The 20,476-nt window shown below is 39.1% G+C and overlaps 1 protein-coding gene across 1 annotated transcript; it reads left to right on the top strand.

The window, feature by feature from the left end:
- The first annotated feature begins 7,863 nt into the window (after window positions 1–7,863).
- ercc1 (excision repair cross-complementation group 1) lies at window positions 7,864–20,405 on the top strand. Its single transcript, XM_063006162.1, has 9 exons — window positions 7,864–7,953; window positions 13,793–14,233; window positions 15,245–15,348; window positions 15,585–15,684; window positions 18,041–18,117; window positions 18,214–18,313; window positions 18,426–18,497; window positions 19,193–19,261; window positions 19,377–20,405. Exons 1-9 carry the CDS (start codon window positions 7,894–7,896, stop codon window positions 19,437–19,439), a joined length of 1,086 nt encoding a protein of 361 aa, XP_062862232.1. The 5' UTR covers window positions 7,864–7,893; the 3' UTR covers window positions 19,440–20,405.
- The last annotated feature ends 71 nt before the right edge of the window (window positions 20,406–20,476 follow it).

The raw sequence follows: 20,476 nt of genomic DNA, 5'->3' as shown, positions 1-20,476 counted from the left end.
GGTGTGTATATGTTATTGTGTAAAGGAGTGAGGAAGTGTGAAAGGAGATGTGCAACATGGGTTCATTTAGTAGAAGAACATCGGAGAATCAGTGGCTGTGACATTTATAGCCAATTAGGTACCGGTGATGGGAGGAAGGAGAACAAATGAAGAAATGAAGAAAGAATTGAGGCTTAAACTGTCACATAAAGTGTGGTGGACAAAAACCTGGAATAACATAATAATATGAAAAAGCCAATAAAATGTAAAACCAACATTCAGCTTTAATAACAGCTTTTATTTATTTATATATTCATTTGTTCAGTCATTTATATGATAATTCAAGAATGGTTTGAGGTAGAAGTGGAAATTAATTACTTAGGTGTTTATGTTCATCCTGATATTTATCAAGAATTGTGATGATGAGGCTTTGATTCTGAAATATGAGGACATCATAAGAAAAGTATGTTTGCACCACAGGGTGTACCTGGTCCTGTAATGTGTACCTGGTTGCATTTCTTTTTGTTAGTTGTTATACAACCAAGCAAAACAATTACAGGATCATTTCCATTAAATGGTTGCCAATACTATTAAAAATTTCATACCATGTGTAAGAGCTTAGCTTCCATTAATTAAGGGTTCAGGTGTTTTGCTCCTTAAACCAAGTTATTCATTTTCTTGCACTAGAATTTAAATAAAGATAGTTTTTAATGGCAGACCTGCTTTAAGTTCAGGTTTTATGAAGTTCACGACATAATATCTTGCTGAGACTGGGACATTACCCTAAACAATCCAATCCATCACAGGACTTCAACCAATTCACCCTTAAGACATTAGCTCTTTTATTGTTGTTAGTCGGCAACAGTCAGTTGGGGCTGTTTTGTAATTATGATTTTTAGATTAAAGTTAAGCTCTTCTTTTATCTTATGTTTCAGTCAATTTGTCCATCCCTGCACATGCTTGACACTTGCAACACTCACATAGCATCTTTACAATTGTTTAACTGAATCAAAACATTGCACAATTTTAACAAGACATACTGTACATACACTCTCTTCAGACAGACACATACACACATAGAGCGTTCCTCGTTCTAGTACGGCTGACCATCGCGCTGCTTTCATCGGCAACAGCTGCTGTAAGGCGATGATGTCGTATGGCACAATACGGCAAGTAAAAGGCCACAATGGCGGCAGTGTGTAGACGCCATGCTGTCACGGCCAGCACTCCAACTTATGTCCTTTTTGCTCATAGTATTGCGCTGTTTGTTTGGAGGCCTGTGTTGGAGGACACGACTCTGCCAGCGGCCTGAAAAGAAGGAGGCTTGTGCATTGACAACCACTCAACAATGCATCGCACAAGGGGAAAGTAAGTCATGGGAAGAAATGTTATATTTGTTGTGTGTTGGGGGATGTGTTTAGGATGGGAATGCCACAGATGATCTTGTAATAATCATCACAAGCTAGTGAAGATATATGAATAAATGATTAAATATTATATAATTTATTAATTCATTTTTTCCATTAAAAATGTGTGGTGCATTATGAAGTTCACTATATGACAACAGATACCCTGTACTGTTGAGCAGCTAATGTGTAATAATCAAACAATACTTATTAAACAACGCATCCTCTACAACAGTTGGTTGGAAACATGCCCGTCTCAACTCATTAAGAATGAGTGTACATATACAAAAAACCCAAAGTTGATTAGTTAAAACATTAAATATCTTGTCTTTATAATATTTTAAATGACGTAACCAAACAATACTATGGTAGAGAAGGAGCCAAATCTTATATTGATTTTTATTACCATCACACAGTACATACAGTCATACTACTCAACTCCACCCTCTCAATATCTCACTCTTTAATTATGATCATAAGGCTTTGCTTACTGTCACAACTGTGGAGCATCCTGTCCACAGACAAACCACAGCCTGGCCCCACTGGCCCCCAAAGATTACCTGATGCTCCACAGGGCCACACGCGCACACACACACTTTATGCTTTATGCTTCCCTTCCTCCCTCTCTAGCAAAATCCACCAGGGACCAATGAGGAACCATGCTGTGATAGTGTAGCTAACAGGCAGTGTTGGGAATAGCTGCTCCCAGGTTAGGAGACTGAGGTAAAGTAGCTAACAAGGTAGAACCAGGAATTATAATGTGCAGCACTGGGAAAAAGGGACCGATGTAGTAACCTGGCTGCGAAAACATGGTTAATTATGTGTCTATGTGTAAATAAGTGTTGAAATTGACAATGCTTATGATACTGCAACTTTCTTCACTTATTCAGCAGTAACCTTTAGATTAAGGACATCAGTTGTAGTACCCGAGATACAACATGCATAAATACAGTACAGAATTTAGCTTAGTTTATAATAAGGTTAAGCATATTAGACTGCAAAACAGAGAAATCCACAGGGAAAAGATGAGACAAACACACCCACACCCACACCACTTAAATTGTCTTTTTAGCTAATGAAGCAGAGCTAACAATGCAAACAGTGAATCATTTTCTTCCTTTCTAGTGTAACAAAAACAAATTAGATTTCAACATATTGAGGCCAATTTTCTTGCTCACGAAACTCATCATATAATTAAAAATGAAAAGTTCTTCCAAGATTTTATTGTACATGCCAATAGCTTGACTAGGATCTACAGGGGCCCTTGTGAAAAATAAAAATAAATAAACAATAAATAAATAAGATCTTCGGTATTACTGAGGCTTTAATTGTATAAAAAACGTGCCATTTACTTGCTAGATGCTATGGATGTTAATAAAGCATATATAAGGTGGCACTCTTAATGCAATAGGCCCCTCGCGGAAGGGGTAGCTCAGCGGTTAGGATACTGGATGATAGGAGGATAGCCCCTCAACAGTTCTCAATTTCTCATGTTGTTTTTGTTTGGTCACAGTTTTAAAGACGCTCCGGATAAAGACAGCTACTGAATGCCATGAATGTCATGCTGTAGTAGTCAATAGTCCTTTTTTTCTTTTAAAAGATTCTAAATAAAAAATATTGTATGTTATTGTTTAATTACTTTTGTTTTTATGTTTATTTTATGGTTTCTTCATTGAGTACATTTCATTCTGAACTTCATACAGTGTATATGGTAAATATCTAAGTGTTTATATTTTGGTAGTAGACTGACTGTGGTCTGTTTGGTGCACCTCAGGTACATGGAAAGGTCAGATAAGAGTTTGGCAGACTCGGCACTAAAGGGTACAAGTCTGACTGAAATGCATATATTGAAGTCTGATTGGAATCTGGGCATGCATGTGTATGTGTGTGCATGTATGTGTGTAAGGTTGTGTTTATGTGTTTGTGTGTGTGTGGGGGTGGGTCATGTGAGTGAATGTGAATGTGTATGATATCAGGGCATGTGGTTTTCTCAGTAAGGGGTCTTGTGGGGCTTTCAGTTGGACAGCTGGAAAACCAATCTGTCCTTTCTCTTGGTGGGTGATGGCAGAGCACATAGGCTCACTGTACAGAATGAGCTGCTACACTGCTGCCCTTTTTGTACACAAACACATACACACACTCTCAGCAGCACCCAGGAGCTGGCCTCAGCCTGGGCCTGACAGCTCGACACAATCCGCCCAGCATGCAGCCTGCATGGGGAGGGGCAGAGGGAGTTCTGGGGATGAGACTGGAGGCCAAGTCCAGCCAGTACTATAGTTAACTGCCAGGCACACTGCCAACGAAGACAGACACAGAGCTACAGAAGTGCTAACAAGCCAGTAGATTCCAATTTTAGGAATCTGGTCTAAAATAGGAATCTTATCTGTACAAGGGGTCTGTAATGTAGCTAAAACATGCACAAATTATTATATTATTTTTAATGTTTTAGCTAGAAAACTATCAGATCATGAGCGTGTGTAGTGTAATAGTCATGCTCTTGGTAACAGCAGTGCCTGAGTTTTGGTGGTTTAAATACCAGGCCTGGCTTACAAGTACAGAAGGTGCATGACATTACATGAACCTAGCCATTTGGGGGGTGTGGGGCACATATCAGTGCACCCTTAGTGCGGGCCCCAAGCTCGGATAAATAGGATAGAATGATCCACTGTGGTGATTTCTAAATGCGGGAGCAGTCAAAAGGAAAAATACAACTTTTATCTCATAGTATTTATAAAAAGGTATTTTTTATAAAAGTGTTATGTTACTGGTATTTGTAATCTTCTTGAGATCTGTCATAACAGCATTTTCTCATATGCTGCATTGTTGGAATTATGGTTATTAAATATAATATAAAATATAATTATAATCACTTAAGACTGCAAATTACACCTGGCATGATTTATTGCAGTGTCACAACAAAAAAAGATGCACGTCTCCAAGAATAATTTGTACAATAAGATCTGACCATTGATCTGATCTGTCTCTTTCTTCCTCCTATTCTAGTTGTATCCTTTACTGCTGCTGAGCTCCACTCCTGACCAAGGAGAGCTGTGACTAACAAACGTCCTCTCTGACATGCGTGCGGTAGCTGACCGCTTCTTTTCACCTGCACAAAACGGGTTTTTTAAGGAATTTCCTCCAGCATCTTTACCTGACAGAGGAGTCATTGTGGTTCCTGAAAGTAATGCCATGTTAAAATAGGTGTAGACCTAACAGTGTATAACTGACATATAGGTAAAAAACATAACATAAGACTTTTTGTTTGTGTGTACGTATTTCCACTTTGACAGACAGTGACTGACATGCTTTGGGGTCATGCCAGAGGTGTTTTTGGCAAGCACCATCATGCTTTCTGAATAAAACTGGCACCATCTGTCTGAGGGCCCCATAGCTCAGTGACGGGACGTCCTGAATCCTCCGGCGTACACGCTTACACACACACAAATACAGCCCCCTACAGTGCCTAAAATACAGCTGTCCTTCAGACTTTCAGCTCTTTAATTAGATAACCTTTAATGTAACACTGAGGAAGTAAAGAGCTGATAAACAGACATACATTATATGGCCAAAAGTATGTGGACATTTATTATAATTATTGCATACAGATGTTTCAGCCACACCTATTGCTTACAGGTGTATAAGTTCAGTTATAAAGGAAAGTAAACCACATGTTTCCAACTTTTAGTAACACTTTTAGGAAGGCCATTTTCTTGCATGACTACACCCCTGTGCACAAAAACAGCCCCTTAAAGACATTATTTACTGTGAGTTTGATGTGAAGGAACTGGCCTGCATTAAGCTCTGACTACAATCCCAGTTAACACTTTTGGAGTGAATGAAATCACTGATTCTGAACCAAACCTGCTTTCCTACACTGTGTCTGACCTATCAAATGCTCTTTTGATTAAATGAGCACAAATTCCCATAGAAACCTTTAAACCCTTTGGCAAAAAAGGGCCAAAAATAGAAAGTCCGACAACGTCACAGTCAGGTGTCCACATACACAGATCAGCCATAACATTAAGAACCACCTCCTTGTTTCTACACTCACTGTCCATTTTATCAGCTCCACTTACCATATCGGAGCATTTTGTAGTTCTACAATTACTGACTGTAGTCCATCTGTTTCTCTGCATGCTTTGTTAGCCCCTTTTCATGCTGTTCTTTAATGGTCAGGACCCTCACAGGACCACCACAGAGTAGGTATTATTTAGGTGGTGACAATGACATGGTGGTGGTGTGTTAGTGTGTGTTGTGCTGGTATGAGTGGATCAGACACAGCAGCGCTGCTGGAGTTTTTAAACACCTCACTGTCACTGCTGGACTGAGAATAGTCCACCAACCAAAAATATCCAGCTAACAGCTTTTACCACCGCTTAATCCTGGTCAGGGTTAGGAGGGGGTCAGGTTAACTAGGAGGTTCTGGGAACAAGGCAGGGATACACCCCAGAGAAGGTGCCAATCCATCACGGGGCATGTGCATAATATAGTTTGTTTAAGTTTGATTGGTGCTAAATGGATTTACTCCTCTTCTTTGGTTGAAAAGAATAGCTTTTTATATTTTTTATTTTTAATATTCAGTTTTATCTTTTGCTCAGTTGGAGTTACTGGGGCTATCTGGCAATTTGAATAAATAATGACAAGAGTGGGTGATCTAATGGGTAGCGATCAAAGGTGACAGGCAGCTGATGGTCTGAGTGACATCACTCCCATTACTTCAGCCAGTACAAGCTGGACACAGGCTGTTGGCATGGTGCAATAATCTGATCGTGTTCCCGCAAAGTGAAATGGGTACTTAAATACGTCTGTGATCATTACTCCTCTAAGATAAAGCAATTTATAAAAACAAATGAATAAACAATAGAAATTCATTCTAGTTTTTGTGATCTTTATTATGCTATTCAAAATCAATAATACTATGCTTGCTGACCCATTCGGGTACCCAGACCCCACTTTGCCATAACCGTGCAACACACATGCACTTTTAACTCTGTTTCTATAGCCTTGCTGATGCAAGGTACATACAGTATGTACATATGTTTTAATATTATTATTGCATACTAAACTATTTCACATTAATAAAAACATTACTGGAGGTAGACTGATTGTACATATTATATATGATTATATCATTATTCTGTTGTTAATTAAATATGGATAAAACTTGATATGTTACCAATATATTGTCTTAATGTGTAAAAACAGAGTAGGGGACTGTCATAGCTAGCACAGGGTTGCATCACCCAGCTAACTGCCTCCACCTGCCAATAACACTTTAAATTGGCAATTTAAATCATACTCTGTTTCTGCCACATCAAATCTAGTTTTACATTTTTAACTTTTACTCAATTACAGGTGCGTTTTATTTTATAAAATAAAAACTTTGAAGTAAAATTGAACTAAAATTGAAGATAAATACTGTAAATGGTTAAAAGTTAATACATTTGTTTAGATTTATTTAGATTAGTTTTTCCTAGCATTTAGTAACAATCCATAATTATATTAGCTTAGCTTAGTTTAATTTAGAGATGTTTTCATGTTGATTTAAATACCAGCCATGTGAAATGTGACCTTAAAATGTAGTTTGTGGATCTGCATGCACTGTGGCTTGGTGGGTAGCACTGTCGCCTTAGCAAGAAGGTCCTGGGTTCGATCCCCAGGTGGGGCGGTCCGGGTCCATTCTGTGTGGAATTAGCATGTTCTCCCCGTGTCTGCGTGGGTTTCCACTGGGTGCTCCGGTTTCCTCCCACAGTCCAAAGACATGCAAGTGAGGTGAATTGAAGATACAAAATTGTCCATGACTGTATTTGACATCAAACTTGTGAACTAATGAATCTTAGTAAACTAACTGTTCTGTCATGAATGTAACCAAAGTGTAAAACATAACGTTAAAATCCTAATAAATAAATAAATGGATCTGCATGTGATGAAACACAACGCGTGAAAACAATAATAATTAAAGCTATGTGTTTATTTGTTAGCTAACAATTTGTAAAATATGCATTATATAAGAGATAAAAAAGGTAGTTTGAGAACCCCTGACATACAGTTAGTGTCCACTCTGAATGACAGGCTGTACTCTGTCTCCCTCTGTCGGATGAGCACAGTCAATACCAACTACCGGCGCTCATCGATGTTTCTGTGCTCGCTGCAATGTCTGCAAAGTCCGTCTGATGTCAGAAATGCTTGAGTCGGCTCCGAGTCGAATCCAATTCTGATGGTGTCGATTCCAAACTCGATTCTAAACAATTATTTTCAGTCTGTGTAAGGACAAATGTAACAAACAAATGAATGTCAGAATAAATCAGCCCTAATGTTTTGCTTTGCAACGTTTCAGCGTGTAAAATTACTTGACACATTTAAGTCTTGCATAGAACAATCATGATTCATGCTATCTAATGGAATCGTTGTGAAAAGCTTTGGTTTCGACTCCTAATTTCTAGAATCGACTCTCAGCCCAAACTGACTCAAACACCAACAGTTTGTACCTAGCAGGATCTGGAGTGGGATGGAAAACAAATTTAAAATTAATTTGGACGATTCAGCGTTCAACAGAGAAAGAAGTCCGGTTAGTATAATGCAGTTTGAATGAAATAGCAGATGCATGACTAACACCGCCACCTAGCTTTACTTAGTAAACTAACAGGTTAGCTTAGCATCATTATGTGGGTTCCTACTGCTTAGATAATGTCAGATCACTGTGTTCCGCACATGATTTAACTCAGTCCACAAATATTTTGGAAATACACGGATGTGATGTCGACTGCGAGCCAGTTTTTTTAGTCAACACAAGTGCCTAATTTTAAAATAATTATTTTGATATATTTCTTCTTCTTTTGAAGGGGGTAAAGGCTGAAAACTACGGTGGCCGAGAAGTGCAAAACAAATTTACATTTCAGAAAACAAAATTACAAAAAAACTAAAACAAATTTACAACAAAAGCAAAAACAAATTTACAAGTGCTTGGGTACCCAGTGTTTGTAAATTTGTTTTGGCATATGTAAAAGTGTTTCAGCACTTGTAAATTTATTTTCGGCATATGTAATTTTGTTTTCTAAAATGTATATTTGTTTTGCACTTCCCGGCCGCACATTTCTGACGGAAAAGGCAGGGACAATAAACCGGAAGTGCGTGTTGCTTACCTGCTGTCAATCAAACTGTTTCTCAGCGATAAAGTGAACGGAGTTTGTGATGGTGACGATAAACAAGGTTTTGTCTAGTTTGTGGAAATCATTTTATCCAGTTGACCCGCTATTGTTTTTCTTGTGGAAAGTTTTGTGCAGATGTTTAGACGTGGCGTGTGCATCTCTATTTACCGTCCGCTCTTCTAAACATCTAAGGAATTCCCACAAGAACAACAAAAGCGAAATAATGAAAATAATTAACACAAAATGGACAAAACATTGTTTATTAGGGACGGAACATTTGATACCGAGGCTTGTTGAAGCTTGTTTCACTTTTGTAACACTGGACTCAGCATGTGCGGGACTGATGAAGCTTTGTGCTGTGTTTTATCTCACTCACTATATAAGAGACAATCAAACCAGGGTTACCCACCGTCCTGTAACATACACAATCCTTCTTTATCTGGAGACCAAACGCCGCGTTCAGTATTGAACTGATACAGGACGCTTTGTTCCATATTTTTATCAATGGGAGACAGGGAATTATATTAAGTAGTGTTCACTTTTATTCTTAGTAACGGTGTGTGTGCGCTGGTTATAGCAGCAGGGGGGGACCTTACACAGTCATGAGAACAAAGGTTTTATTTATGGTGTTTAACATTTATTATTTTCATTCTTTATAATAAGTCAGAACCATATTTTAGGCAAAACAACGCACTCCTCCCACTGTGCTACACATACAGCGGTTTATTAAACAGGTTATGTCACGTTACTAAGAATAAAAGTGAACACTACTTAATATAATGAATTAAGCAGCAGTTTCCTTCTGTTTTATACACATCACACTGTCTCCCATTGATAAAAATACAGAACAAAGCGTCCTGTATCAGTTCAGTACTGAACGCGGTGTTTAGTCTCCAGATAAAGCAGGATTGTGTATGTTACAGGACGGTGGGTAACCCTGGTTTGATTGTCTCTTATATAGTGAGTGAGATAAAACACAGCACCAAAGCTTCATCAGTCCCGCACATGCTGCTTTAATATAAGCTCCGATACACTGAGTCCAGTGTTACAAAAGTGAAACAAGTTTTAAAGCCTCGGTATCAAATGTTCCGTCCCTAATAAACAATGTTTTGTCCATTTTGTGTTAATTATTTTCATTATTTCGCTTTTGTTGTTCTTGTGGGAATTCCTTAGATGTTTAGAAGAGCGGACGGTAAATAGAGATGCACACGCCACGTCTAAACATCTGCACAAAACTTTCCACAAGAAAAACAATAGCGGGTCAACTGGATAAAATGATTTCCACAAACTAGACAAAACCTTGTTTATCGTCACCATCACAAACTCCGTTCACTTTATCGCTGAGAAACAGTTTGATTGACAGCAGGTAAGCAACACGCACTTCCGGTGTTATTGTCCCTGCCTTTTCCGTCAGAAATGTGCGGCCGGGAAGTGCAAAACAAATATACATTTTAGAAAACAAAATTACATATGCCGAAAATAAATTTACAAGTGCTGAAACACTTTTACATATGCCAAAACAAATTTACAAACACTGGGTACCCAAGCACTTGTAAATTTGTTTTTGCTTTTGTTGTAAATTTGTTTTAGTTTTTTTGTAATTTTGTTTTCTGAAATGTAAATTTGTTTTGCACTTCTCGGCCACCGTAGAAAACACTCCAAATTCTATAAAAGCCATTAATGTGGATTATAGCCTTACAAGGCTATGTACATGCACATGGTTTTGGAACAGCATGTCGAATACGCTCATGGCCAGGTGTCCAGATACTTTTGGCCGTATAATGTGCTTCCTCTTCTACCATTTCTTACTGCTCCTTCAGTATTCAGTATTTGCGCACACCAAAGAGGAAAAAAGGCAAATCTGTGCCCCTGGTGCAAACCTCATATATGAGGTTATGTTACTGGAACGTTTGTGCGGTTGTTAGTGGTAAATGTAATTTTCTATTATTAAATATTTTTAATGATCTGTTTATAATAAATATAGGGATGGCAGATGTAAAACAGAATAGCCAGCAGAAACCAAATGATCTATTTTAAAGCTTGGTCATCTGGAAAAATGAAATAAAAGATATTTGAAAAAGCCATCAACTGTAAATGAAATACAGCAGGTCAAATTTAGTTGAAGAACCCAAAGAAGTTTCAATAAATGGAGCAGGTGTCATAGCAGGCTATTTTATTTCATCAAAAAGTTGAATTTGAAAGACCTTTAACTCATTCACATCAATTCACCAATTTCTGAAAATTGTTTTACATTTACATTTTCTGCATTTAGCAGATGCTCTTATCCAGAGTGACTTACAGAAGTGCTTCCATAGTAAACATTTCATTTCTCTAGTTTTAGTAAACAAGAGTCGAAAGAACACAAATCTGCTGAAACCTGTTAGAACCAAAGTGTGCTTGTTTTTTTTGGAAATGGAAGAAAAATGTTAGTAAATAAGTACAAGTCAGCTTTAAGTGCTTAGTAAAAAGGTGATGAAGGTTTTAATCGTTTTTTAAAGACAGCAAGAGACTCAGATGTTTGGACAGACAGAGGAAGTTCATTCCACCACTCGGGTGCTAGAACAGAGAAGAGCCTTAATGCTTGTCTTCCTCTAGTCCTGGGTGGAGGCTCAAGTCGAGCGAGACTAGTGGCTCAAAGGTTGCGTTGTACAGAGCGGGGTTTGATTACACTGCGAAGGTAGCTTGGGGCTGGTCCATTTTTGGCTTTGTAGGCGAGCATCAGTGTTTTAAACTGAATGCGTGCAGCTACATGAAGCCAGTGAAGAGAACGCAGCAGTGGGGTGATGTGGCAGTGTTTGGGCTGGTTAAAAACCAGACGGGCTGCTGCATTTTGAATGAGCTGCAAGGGTTTAATAGTGGACATGGGAGCTCCTGCCAGGAGAGAGTTGCAGTAGTCCAGCCGTGAGATTACAAGTGATTGGACCAGAATCTGGGTAGCTTCCCTGGAGAGAAATGGCCAAATCATCCTGATGTTGTACAGGAGGAACCGGCACGATCTTGTCATGTTGACTATACAGTGCCTTGCAAAAGTATTCAGCCCCCTTGAACTTTTCAACCTTTTGCCACATTTCAGGCTTCAAACATAAAGATATGAAATTGTAATTTTTTGTGAAGAATCAACAACAAGTGGGACACAATCGTGAAGTGGAACGAAATTTATTGGATATTTTAAACTTTTTTTAGAAATAAAAAACTGAAAAGTGGGGCGTGCAATATTATTCGGCCCCCTTGCGTTAATACTTTGTAGCGCCACCTTTTGCTGCGATTACAGCTGCAAGTCGCTTGGGGTATGTCTCTATCAGTTTTGCACATCGAGAGACAGAAATTTTTGCCCATTCTTTCTTGCAAAACAGCTCGAGCTCAGTGAGGTTGGATGGAGAGTGTTTGTGAACAGCAGTTTTCAGCTCTTTCCACAGATTCTCGATGGGATTCAGGTCTGGACTTTGACTTGGCCATTCTAACACCTGGATACGTTTATTTGTGAACCATTCCATTGTAGATTTTGCTTTATGTTTTGGATCATTGTCTTGTTGGAAGATAAATCTCCGTCCCAGTCTCAGGTCTTTTGCAGACTGCAACAGGTTTTCTTCCAGAATGGTCCTGTATTTGGCTCCATCCATCTTCCCATCAATTTTAACCATCTTCCCTGTCCCTGCTGAAGAAAAGCAGGCCCAAACCATGATGCTGCCACCACCATGTTTGACAGTGGGGATGGTGTGTTCAGGGTGATGAGCTGTGTTGCTTTTACGCCAAACATAACATTTTGCATTGTGGCCAAAAAGTTCGATTTTGGTTTCATCTGACCAGAGCACCTTCTTCCACATGTTTGGTGTGTCTCCCAGGTGACTTTTTATAGATATCTTTGAGAAATGGCTTTCTTCTTGCCACTCTTCCATAAAGGCCAGATTTGTGCAGTGTACGACTGATTGTGTCCTATGGACAGAGTCTCCCACCTCAGCTGTAGATCTCTGCAGTTCATTCAGAGTGATCATGGGCCTCTTGGCTGCATCTCTGATCAGTCTTCTCCTTGTTTGAGCTGAAAGTTTAGAGGGACGGCCAGGTCTTGGTAGATTTTCAGTGGTCTGATACTCCTTCCATTTCAATATGATCGCTTGCACAGTGCTCCTTGAGATGTTTAAAGCTTGGGAAATCTTTTTGTATCCAAATCCGGCTTTAAACTTCTCCACAACAGTATCTCGGACCTGCCTGGTGTGTTCCTTGGTCTTCATGATGCTCTCTGCGCTTTAAACAGAACTCTGAGACTGTCACAGAGCAGGTGCATTTATACGGAGACTTGATTGCACACAGGTGGATTCTATTTATCACCATCAGTCATTTAGGTCAACATTGGATCATTCAGAGATCCTCACTGAACTTCTGGAGTGAGTTTGCTGCACTGAAAGTAAAGGGGCTGAATAATATTGCACGCCCCACTTTTTAGTTTTTTATTTCTAAAAAAAGTTTAAAATCTCCAATAAATTTCGTTCTACTTCACGATTGTGTCGCACTTGTTGTTGATTCTTCACAAAAAATTACAATTTCATATCGTTATGTTTGAAGCATGAAATGTGGCAAAAGGTTGAAAAGTTCAAGGGGGATGAATACTTTTGCAAGGCACTGTATGAGGAGAAAAGGAGTTTTATTATTATTATTGAGATACTAATAACGAAAGAGCAGATATGGAAGAAAATAACTAATGCTTCTATCCTTCCTGTTTGGAGTGCTGTAAGAATAATAGTTGCTTTGTGAGTTTTCCATTTACATAGCTTCACTCTCGTTCTGATAGTGGAAGGTATTGTAGCATTATTTACAGGCACCGATTTATTGGTAGTTTGTACTCACTTCGGGGCGGCACGGTGGCTCAGTGGGTAGCACTGTAGGCAAGATCTTGTGTTTCCTCCGGGAGCTCTGGTTTCCTCCCACAGTCCAAAAACATGCAAGTGAGGTGAATCGGAGATACAAAATTGTCTATTAGTGTTTCACATTAAACTTATGAACTGATGAATCTTGTGTGACAAGTAATTACTGTTTCTGTCATAAATGTAACCAAAGTGTGTAAAACATGACGTTAAATTACTAATAAATAAATAAATTGTACTCACTTCAGTGCTAACAGACATGACCTTTAACACGCATGCTTGCTAAATAATAAAATGATGGTATTTGGAATACTGCATTTAACTACTTTAGTTCTATAGTTTGACTTGCATTCCTTTCCAGCCCAGCCATGATTGTAACACATTTAATGTGTCCATACAGGTGCCCTCCCTTTTTAAGCCCTCATCCAAAGAGGGCCCTGCAGAGACTCCGGCTACCCAGACCGGACCTCAAGCTGTTGGCCAGCCTCTATCCTATGCAGACTTTATCGTCCAAAACAAAAGCAAAGGTAAAGAGGGAGTTGTTTTTGGACACCAGACAGGAAACCCTCCTCAGTATGGACACCGAACTGTACAACAGACAGCTGACATCCAGCCCAAAATTGGATCAGTTTCAGAACCTTCCACAGTTTCTGGTAAATCTCATACTGATGAAAGAAGTTGTAGTCCATCAGCATCATCAGAGACCGGTGCAATTTCAGACAGGCCTGAGAATGATCTGCCTGGAGAGGTGAGAAAGGATGAAGGTCAAAATGTGAAGGACTGTAGTGTTGCTCCAGCCGTGTTGGGCTCAGGAAACAGCATTATTGTCAGCCCAAGACAGGTACGAAGTTGAGCTATAAATTGTGTTAAAATGGATTCAGTGATATTTTATTTACCAACTGACATTTAAAGTTGCAGAATTGTACTTTTTTGTTAGTTTGGTTCCCAAATTCAGCCACTACTCGACAGTTACATAAATGCCTACTGAATTTCATGAAGTGCTTAAGGGGAACATTTTTCGTCAAGGGACATCACCAAATCAATAAATGTAGAAAAAGCTTTAACAAAGAAAAAGTACAACTCTTAACAATCAATCACATAATATTCATAGCAGTATTCACAAAAGTATACCAGGATGTTTAGCTACTACAATATTTTACAAATGGTACAGAAAGTTACCTAAAAACTGATTTGTTGTGTGCTTTATTATAAACTCTTTATTAGGTACACCTTTCTGTTGGACTTGGTGATTATTTTAGAATCTACTATACAAATAAACTTAATGGGTATACAATTACTGACTGCCGCCTAACTCTTTCCCATTTATCAATTGAAATGGATAAGATTACCAATGTTCTCAGCGCTGCAATGGCATGCTATAGTGTGTTGTACTGTGTGCTGTCCTTGGGATTTTTAAATACCTTAGCATCAACACTGGCAGGTGAATGGTGCTAACGAAAGCCAACAGTGTCCTGTGATCAGTAAGTGTCCACTGATAAATAAAAAGTAAAAGAGGAAAAACACATTTAGCATTAAAACAGGTCTAGTCTGTTACTGTACCCCTACCATTGGTGCTAACAGGGTGTGTTCCTAATACAGAGGTTAGTAAGTTTACACATTCCAACAACACTGCTGCACCTGATACACTCATACCAAGACAACACAAACCACTACCATGGTATTTTTATGTAAGTGTCGTTGCACTGCAGAGAATGGGCCACCACTCAAAATCTGCTTGGTGGGGCTTGAAGGGTAACAGATGGGCTACATTCAGTTGTTTAACCAAATAAAGTGCTTGATAAGTGTATAACTTTAATGTTTTCTGTATGTTGTTGCATGTGTACATGCACAGAGAGGAAACCCTATTTTGAAGTTTGTGAGGAGCGTGCCGTGGGAGTTTGGTGAAGTGGTGCCTGACTATGTCTTAGGTCGAACAACATGTGCTCTTTTTCTCAGGTATGTACTTTTACGGAAATTCTTCAGCTGAAGTGTGAAACCACACTGCACCCCTCTTTGTTCTGCAAAAAAAGAAAAAACTTGCAAATAGGAGCTGGTGAATTCACAAAAGAAAACGTATTTCTGGCAAACCTACATCACCCCTAACATTTAATTTATTTTATTATTATTTATTTGTTATAAACAAATGAATCTAAAATGATGTTGGAATTTGATGGGTTTGTGTGTTTCTTTAGTGTGCGCTACCACAGCCTGAACCCTAATTACATTCATGAGCGGTTAAAGCAGCTGGGCCAGACCTTCACCCTTCGAGTGCTGCTTGTGCAAGTTGATGTGGTGAGACATGCGGTCCTTTCTTATATATGCAGTGTCCCATGCTATTAATCTGGATGTATATTTTTATATATCCGGCATACTTTTAGAAAACCCACATTAAATCTAAAACTGCTAACGTGTAATAAATTATATAATGACATTACATAAAGAAAATTATTTGCCTCCAACTTTGCAGCAACAGTTTAGGGAAGGCCCTGTCCTGTTCCAGTAAGACAGTGCCCCTATGCACAAAGCAAGCTCTATAAAGACATGAAGAAAAGCTTGGTTAAAAGAAATTCCAGTATCCTGCACAGAGCCCTGACCTCAGCCTCACTGAACAGTTTCAAAATGAACTGGAACATCAGGGCCCAGCCATAAAAATGCTCTTTTGACTAAATTCTCAGAAGAGTGGCTGTTGTTATAGCTGAAAAGATTACAAGAGGTCACTATTTTAATACCATTCAGTGTTCAACAAGCTCATGATCAGGTATCAAGGTACTTTTGGTCATATAGTATATTATTAAATTTCTGTACATATAATTTATTATAAAAAGCACGGGTGATGCATCTGTAAATTACACCAGCCCGCTAGGCGTCCAGGGTTTAAATGTACAGCAGTGCCTATCAGGTGTCTACATATGCCTGAGTGTGTTGCGGCTGCATTGCGGATAGTGATTCCGGAAAAGCGATTCCGGAAAAGCAAGACTGTTCATCACCCTGAACAGAGAAAAGCAATGTTATATACAGGTCCTTCTAAAAAAATTAGCATATTGTGATAAAGTTCATTATTTTCCATAATGTAATGATAAAAATTAAACTTTCATATATTTTAGATTCATTGCACACCAACTGAAATATTTCAGGTCTTTTATTGTTTTAATACTGATGATTTTGGCATACAGCTCATGAAAACCCAAAATTCCTATCTCAAAAAATTAGCATATTTCATCCGACCAATAAAAGAAAAGTGTTTTTAATACAAAAAAAGTCAACCTTCAAATAATTATGTTCAGTTATGCACTCAATACTTGGTCGGGAATCCTTTTGCAGAAATGACTGCTTCAATGCGGCGTGGCATGGAGGCAATCAGCCTGTGGCACTGCTGAGGTGTTATGGAGGCCCAGGATGCTTCGATAGCGGCCTTAAGCTCATCCAGAGTGTTGGGTCTTGTGTCTCTCAACTTTCTCTTCACAATATCCCACAGATTCTCTATGGGGTTCAGGTCAGGAGAGTTGGCAGGCCAATTGAGCACAGTAATACCATGGTCAGTAAACCATTCACCAGTGGTTTTGGCACTGTGAGCAGGTGCCAGGTCGTGCTGAAAAATGAAATCTTCATCTCCATAAAGCTTTTCAGCAGATGGAAGCATGAAGTGCTCCAAAATCTCCTGATAGCTAGCTGCATTGACCCTGCCCTTGATAAAACACAGTGGACCAACACCAGCAGCTGACATGGCACCCCAGACCATCACTGACTGTGGGTACTTGACACTGGACTTCAGGCATTTTGGCATTTCCTTCTCCCCAGTCTTCCTCCAGACTCTGGCACCTTGATTTCCGAAAACAGTACTTTGGACCACTGAGCAACAGTCCAGTGCTGCTTCTCTGTAGCCCAGGTCAGGCGCTTCTGCCGCTGTTTCTGGTTCAAAAGTGGCTTGACCTGGGGAATGCGGCACCTGTAGCCCATTTCCTGCACACGCCTGTGCACGGTGGCTCTGGATGTTTCTACTCCAGACTCAGTCCACTGCTTCCGCAGGTCCCGAAAGGTCTGGAATCGGCCCTTCTCGTTGTGCAGCGTTTTCTGCCACACTTTTTCCTTCCCACAGACTTCCCACTGAGGTGCCTTGATACAGCACTCTGGGAACAGCCTATTTGTTCAGAAATTTCTTTCTGTGTCTTACCCTCTTGCTTGAGGGTGTCAATGATGGCCTTCTGGACAGCAGTCAGGTCGGCAGTCTTACCCATGATTGCAGTTTTGAGTAATGAACCAGGCTGGGAGTTTTTAAAAGCCTCAGGAATCTTTTGCAGGTGTTTAGAGTTAATTCGTTGATTCAGATGATTAGGTTAATAGCTCGTTTAGAGAACCTTTTCATGATATGCTAATTTTTTGAGATAGGAATTTTGGGTTTTCATGAGCTGTATGCCAAAATCATCAGTATTAAAACAATAAAAGACCTGAAATATTTCAGTTGGTGTGCAATGAATCTAAAATATATGAAAGTTTAATTTTTATCATTACATTATGGAAAATAATGAACTTTATCACAATATGCTAATTTTTTGAGAAGGACCTGTATGTCCTGTGGCATGTGTACCTTAGTGTTGGTGTATGTCTTTAAAACACCCTTCTGTTCTTTGCTGTCTTGCTGTTGAATCAGAAAGACCCTCACCATTCTCTGAAAGAGCTGGCTCGGATCTGCATCATGGCTGACTGCACACTCATCCTGGCCTGGAGGTGAGCTTAGACATCAACTTCAGATCTCTGTATCATGTAATGCTACAAAATTAGAACCTCACAAAAAACAATACTGTGCACATATGTGTCCCAAAGTCCGGAGGAAGCTGGTCGCTACTTGGAGACGTATAAATCATACGAGAAGAAGCCTGCAGATCTGCTCAAAGAGCAGGTTGAGAAAGATTATCTTTCCAAGGTCAGCATGCACAAGCACGCACACACACACACACACACACACACACACACACACTGTGTTATTTCTAAAAACATGTGGCTTATAGAAAACTTGTGCTTTTTTCGGTTGACAGGTCACCGATTGTCTGACCACAGTCAAGTCTATCAACAAAACAGATGCTATCACACTGCTGTCAACATTCTCTGTAAGGACCCATATAACTCTATTTTCTTCAGAGTTAATGAGCCAAGACATATTTTGTTTCCTGTTTACTTCTGTTGGTGTACAGGTGTGTTATCAGGCTAAAACATTAGCAACAGCCAAGTTACAGCTGAAATCACTCAGCATGTACAGTGATTTGAAAAGTAGAATTGTGGTTAGAATGAGTTGAATAATGGTATTTTTTTCCTTTCATCTGTTCCCTCCTTTATTAAGGGATTGCCACAGCCGATCATTCTGCACCACATATTTGATTTGGTACAGTTTTAATGCTGGATACCCTTCCTAACACAACCTCCTTATTTCTCTAGAGATCGGCAATAAGAGTGCATTGACAAGTGCACCTACCAATGGCTAGGCTGTTGGACCATTGGGCTGTTCCCCCTCAGACAAAGCCAATGATTTCTTTGCAGATGCCCAACTGGCCAAAAGCACAGCTGAGATTCAAACTGGATCTACGTAGTGCTATACTTCAGTATTGATTTGTGTTTGATATTAATACTGATTTATCCTGCTGTGCCACTTGGGCACCCAAAGAGGGAAAAATAAAAAAGAAGAATGGACGTTTAGGTTGTGGAGGCATTTGTTATTAAGGTTTAATAATGTAGCTTCCTCATTTTAAAAGCATTTGTTAATATTTTGTTGTGGCTACCAATTTCTTGTCTCTTGGACTATTTGCAGTCTGTGGAGGGTATCATCAATGCATCCAAAGAAGAGCTGGTACTATGCCCTGGGCTTGGACCTCAAAAGGTTAGTGTATCAGTTCTTCTGTTTTATATTTGTTTATACTTTTTGTTTGTTTGTTTATTTTATTTCATAATACTCTAATCCTTGTCCATAACTGATTTATTTCTGTCTCATTTAGGCAAGAAGGCTTTATGATGTGTTTCACCAACCTTTTCTGAAGTCCAAAAAGAAAGAAAGCTGATGAGATTAAAGTTGCTGTCAGAATGCTTCACCTGAACTGGCATACAAGTCCTTGAGCTTTGTATCTCTTGGTTCACCACAAGCCCCGTTAAACTTTATATAATTGATATAACACAGAAATATATAACCTGGATGGCTGAGAGTAGACGATTGAAGAATCTCTCAGCTGATATTTCATTCTAATACCATGTGCATACAGCTGTGAACTCCTTTTATGGTCAGATGATCTCTGCAGGCCAATTTTTAATATTTTTTGCATTGCTGTAATAAAGATTTATTTGTATAGTCTGTTAAGGTACTACTGTACTTTTGTAAGGTGCAGCATATGTATATACATATAAACACACAGTATATAAATTACCAACAATGGACTGTAACACAATAAACCCATTACAATTCCTTGTTGATGTGGGATGATTCAATTGTATGAGAGACTGGTTTGAAAAAAGCAACCAAGTGGCTGAGTATTGAAGATGTTTATCTGTTAGGGATGATAAAACAAAACAGTGTGACCAAACCAAGAGAACTCTTTAGTGCAACTTCATTAATGCAGTCGGAAATTAATGCATTGGCATAGCAGAGCATGTTTATCTTACTAGATGTCTGCCGACTATATTTAACACATAAATTAAAAAAGAACGCAGTGGTTACCTGCCCCTGGTTTTTACTATCGACGGTGTTTAAGTTTCATTTTTAGTCATTATTGTGACCATAAACCTCTCAAAAGACCCCCTGTGTGCAAGTTTCCATTTTCAAGCACTGTGGGATTAGAGGTGTGAATACGTTTAATGCCCCAGATGCAGTTATCACTGATGCCCCCGCAGACCATGTTAGATACAATTTGACCGGAAAGAAATGTTTCACAGTTGTATTACTACGGTGTACAGACATGTTCCTCTACAGCCTTCTTCTGCTCTCTCTTCTCTCTTTGTGTGGTAATGTATTTAATTCACTACATTTGATTAAACTAACGTTGTGGGGTGCTTCTTTTTTCTCTTAATTTTATTGTGCATCATTTGGCACCATTTGTTCATGGAT

The sequence above is a fragment of the Trichomycterus rosablanca genome, chromosome 12 (genome assembly GCF_030014385.1).
Source record: "Trichomycterus rosablanca isolate fTriRos1 chromosome 12, fTriRos1.hap1, whole genome shotgun sequence".
NCBI classification, from domain to species: Eukaryota; Metazoa; Chordata; class Actinopteri; order Siluriformes; family Trichomycteridae; genus Trichomycterus; species Trichomycterus rosablanca.
This window is presented reverse-complemented; position numbering and strand designations above follow the sequence as displayed.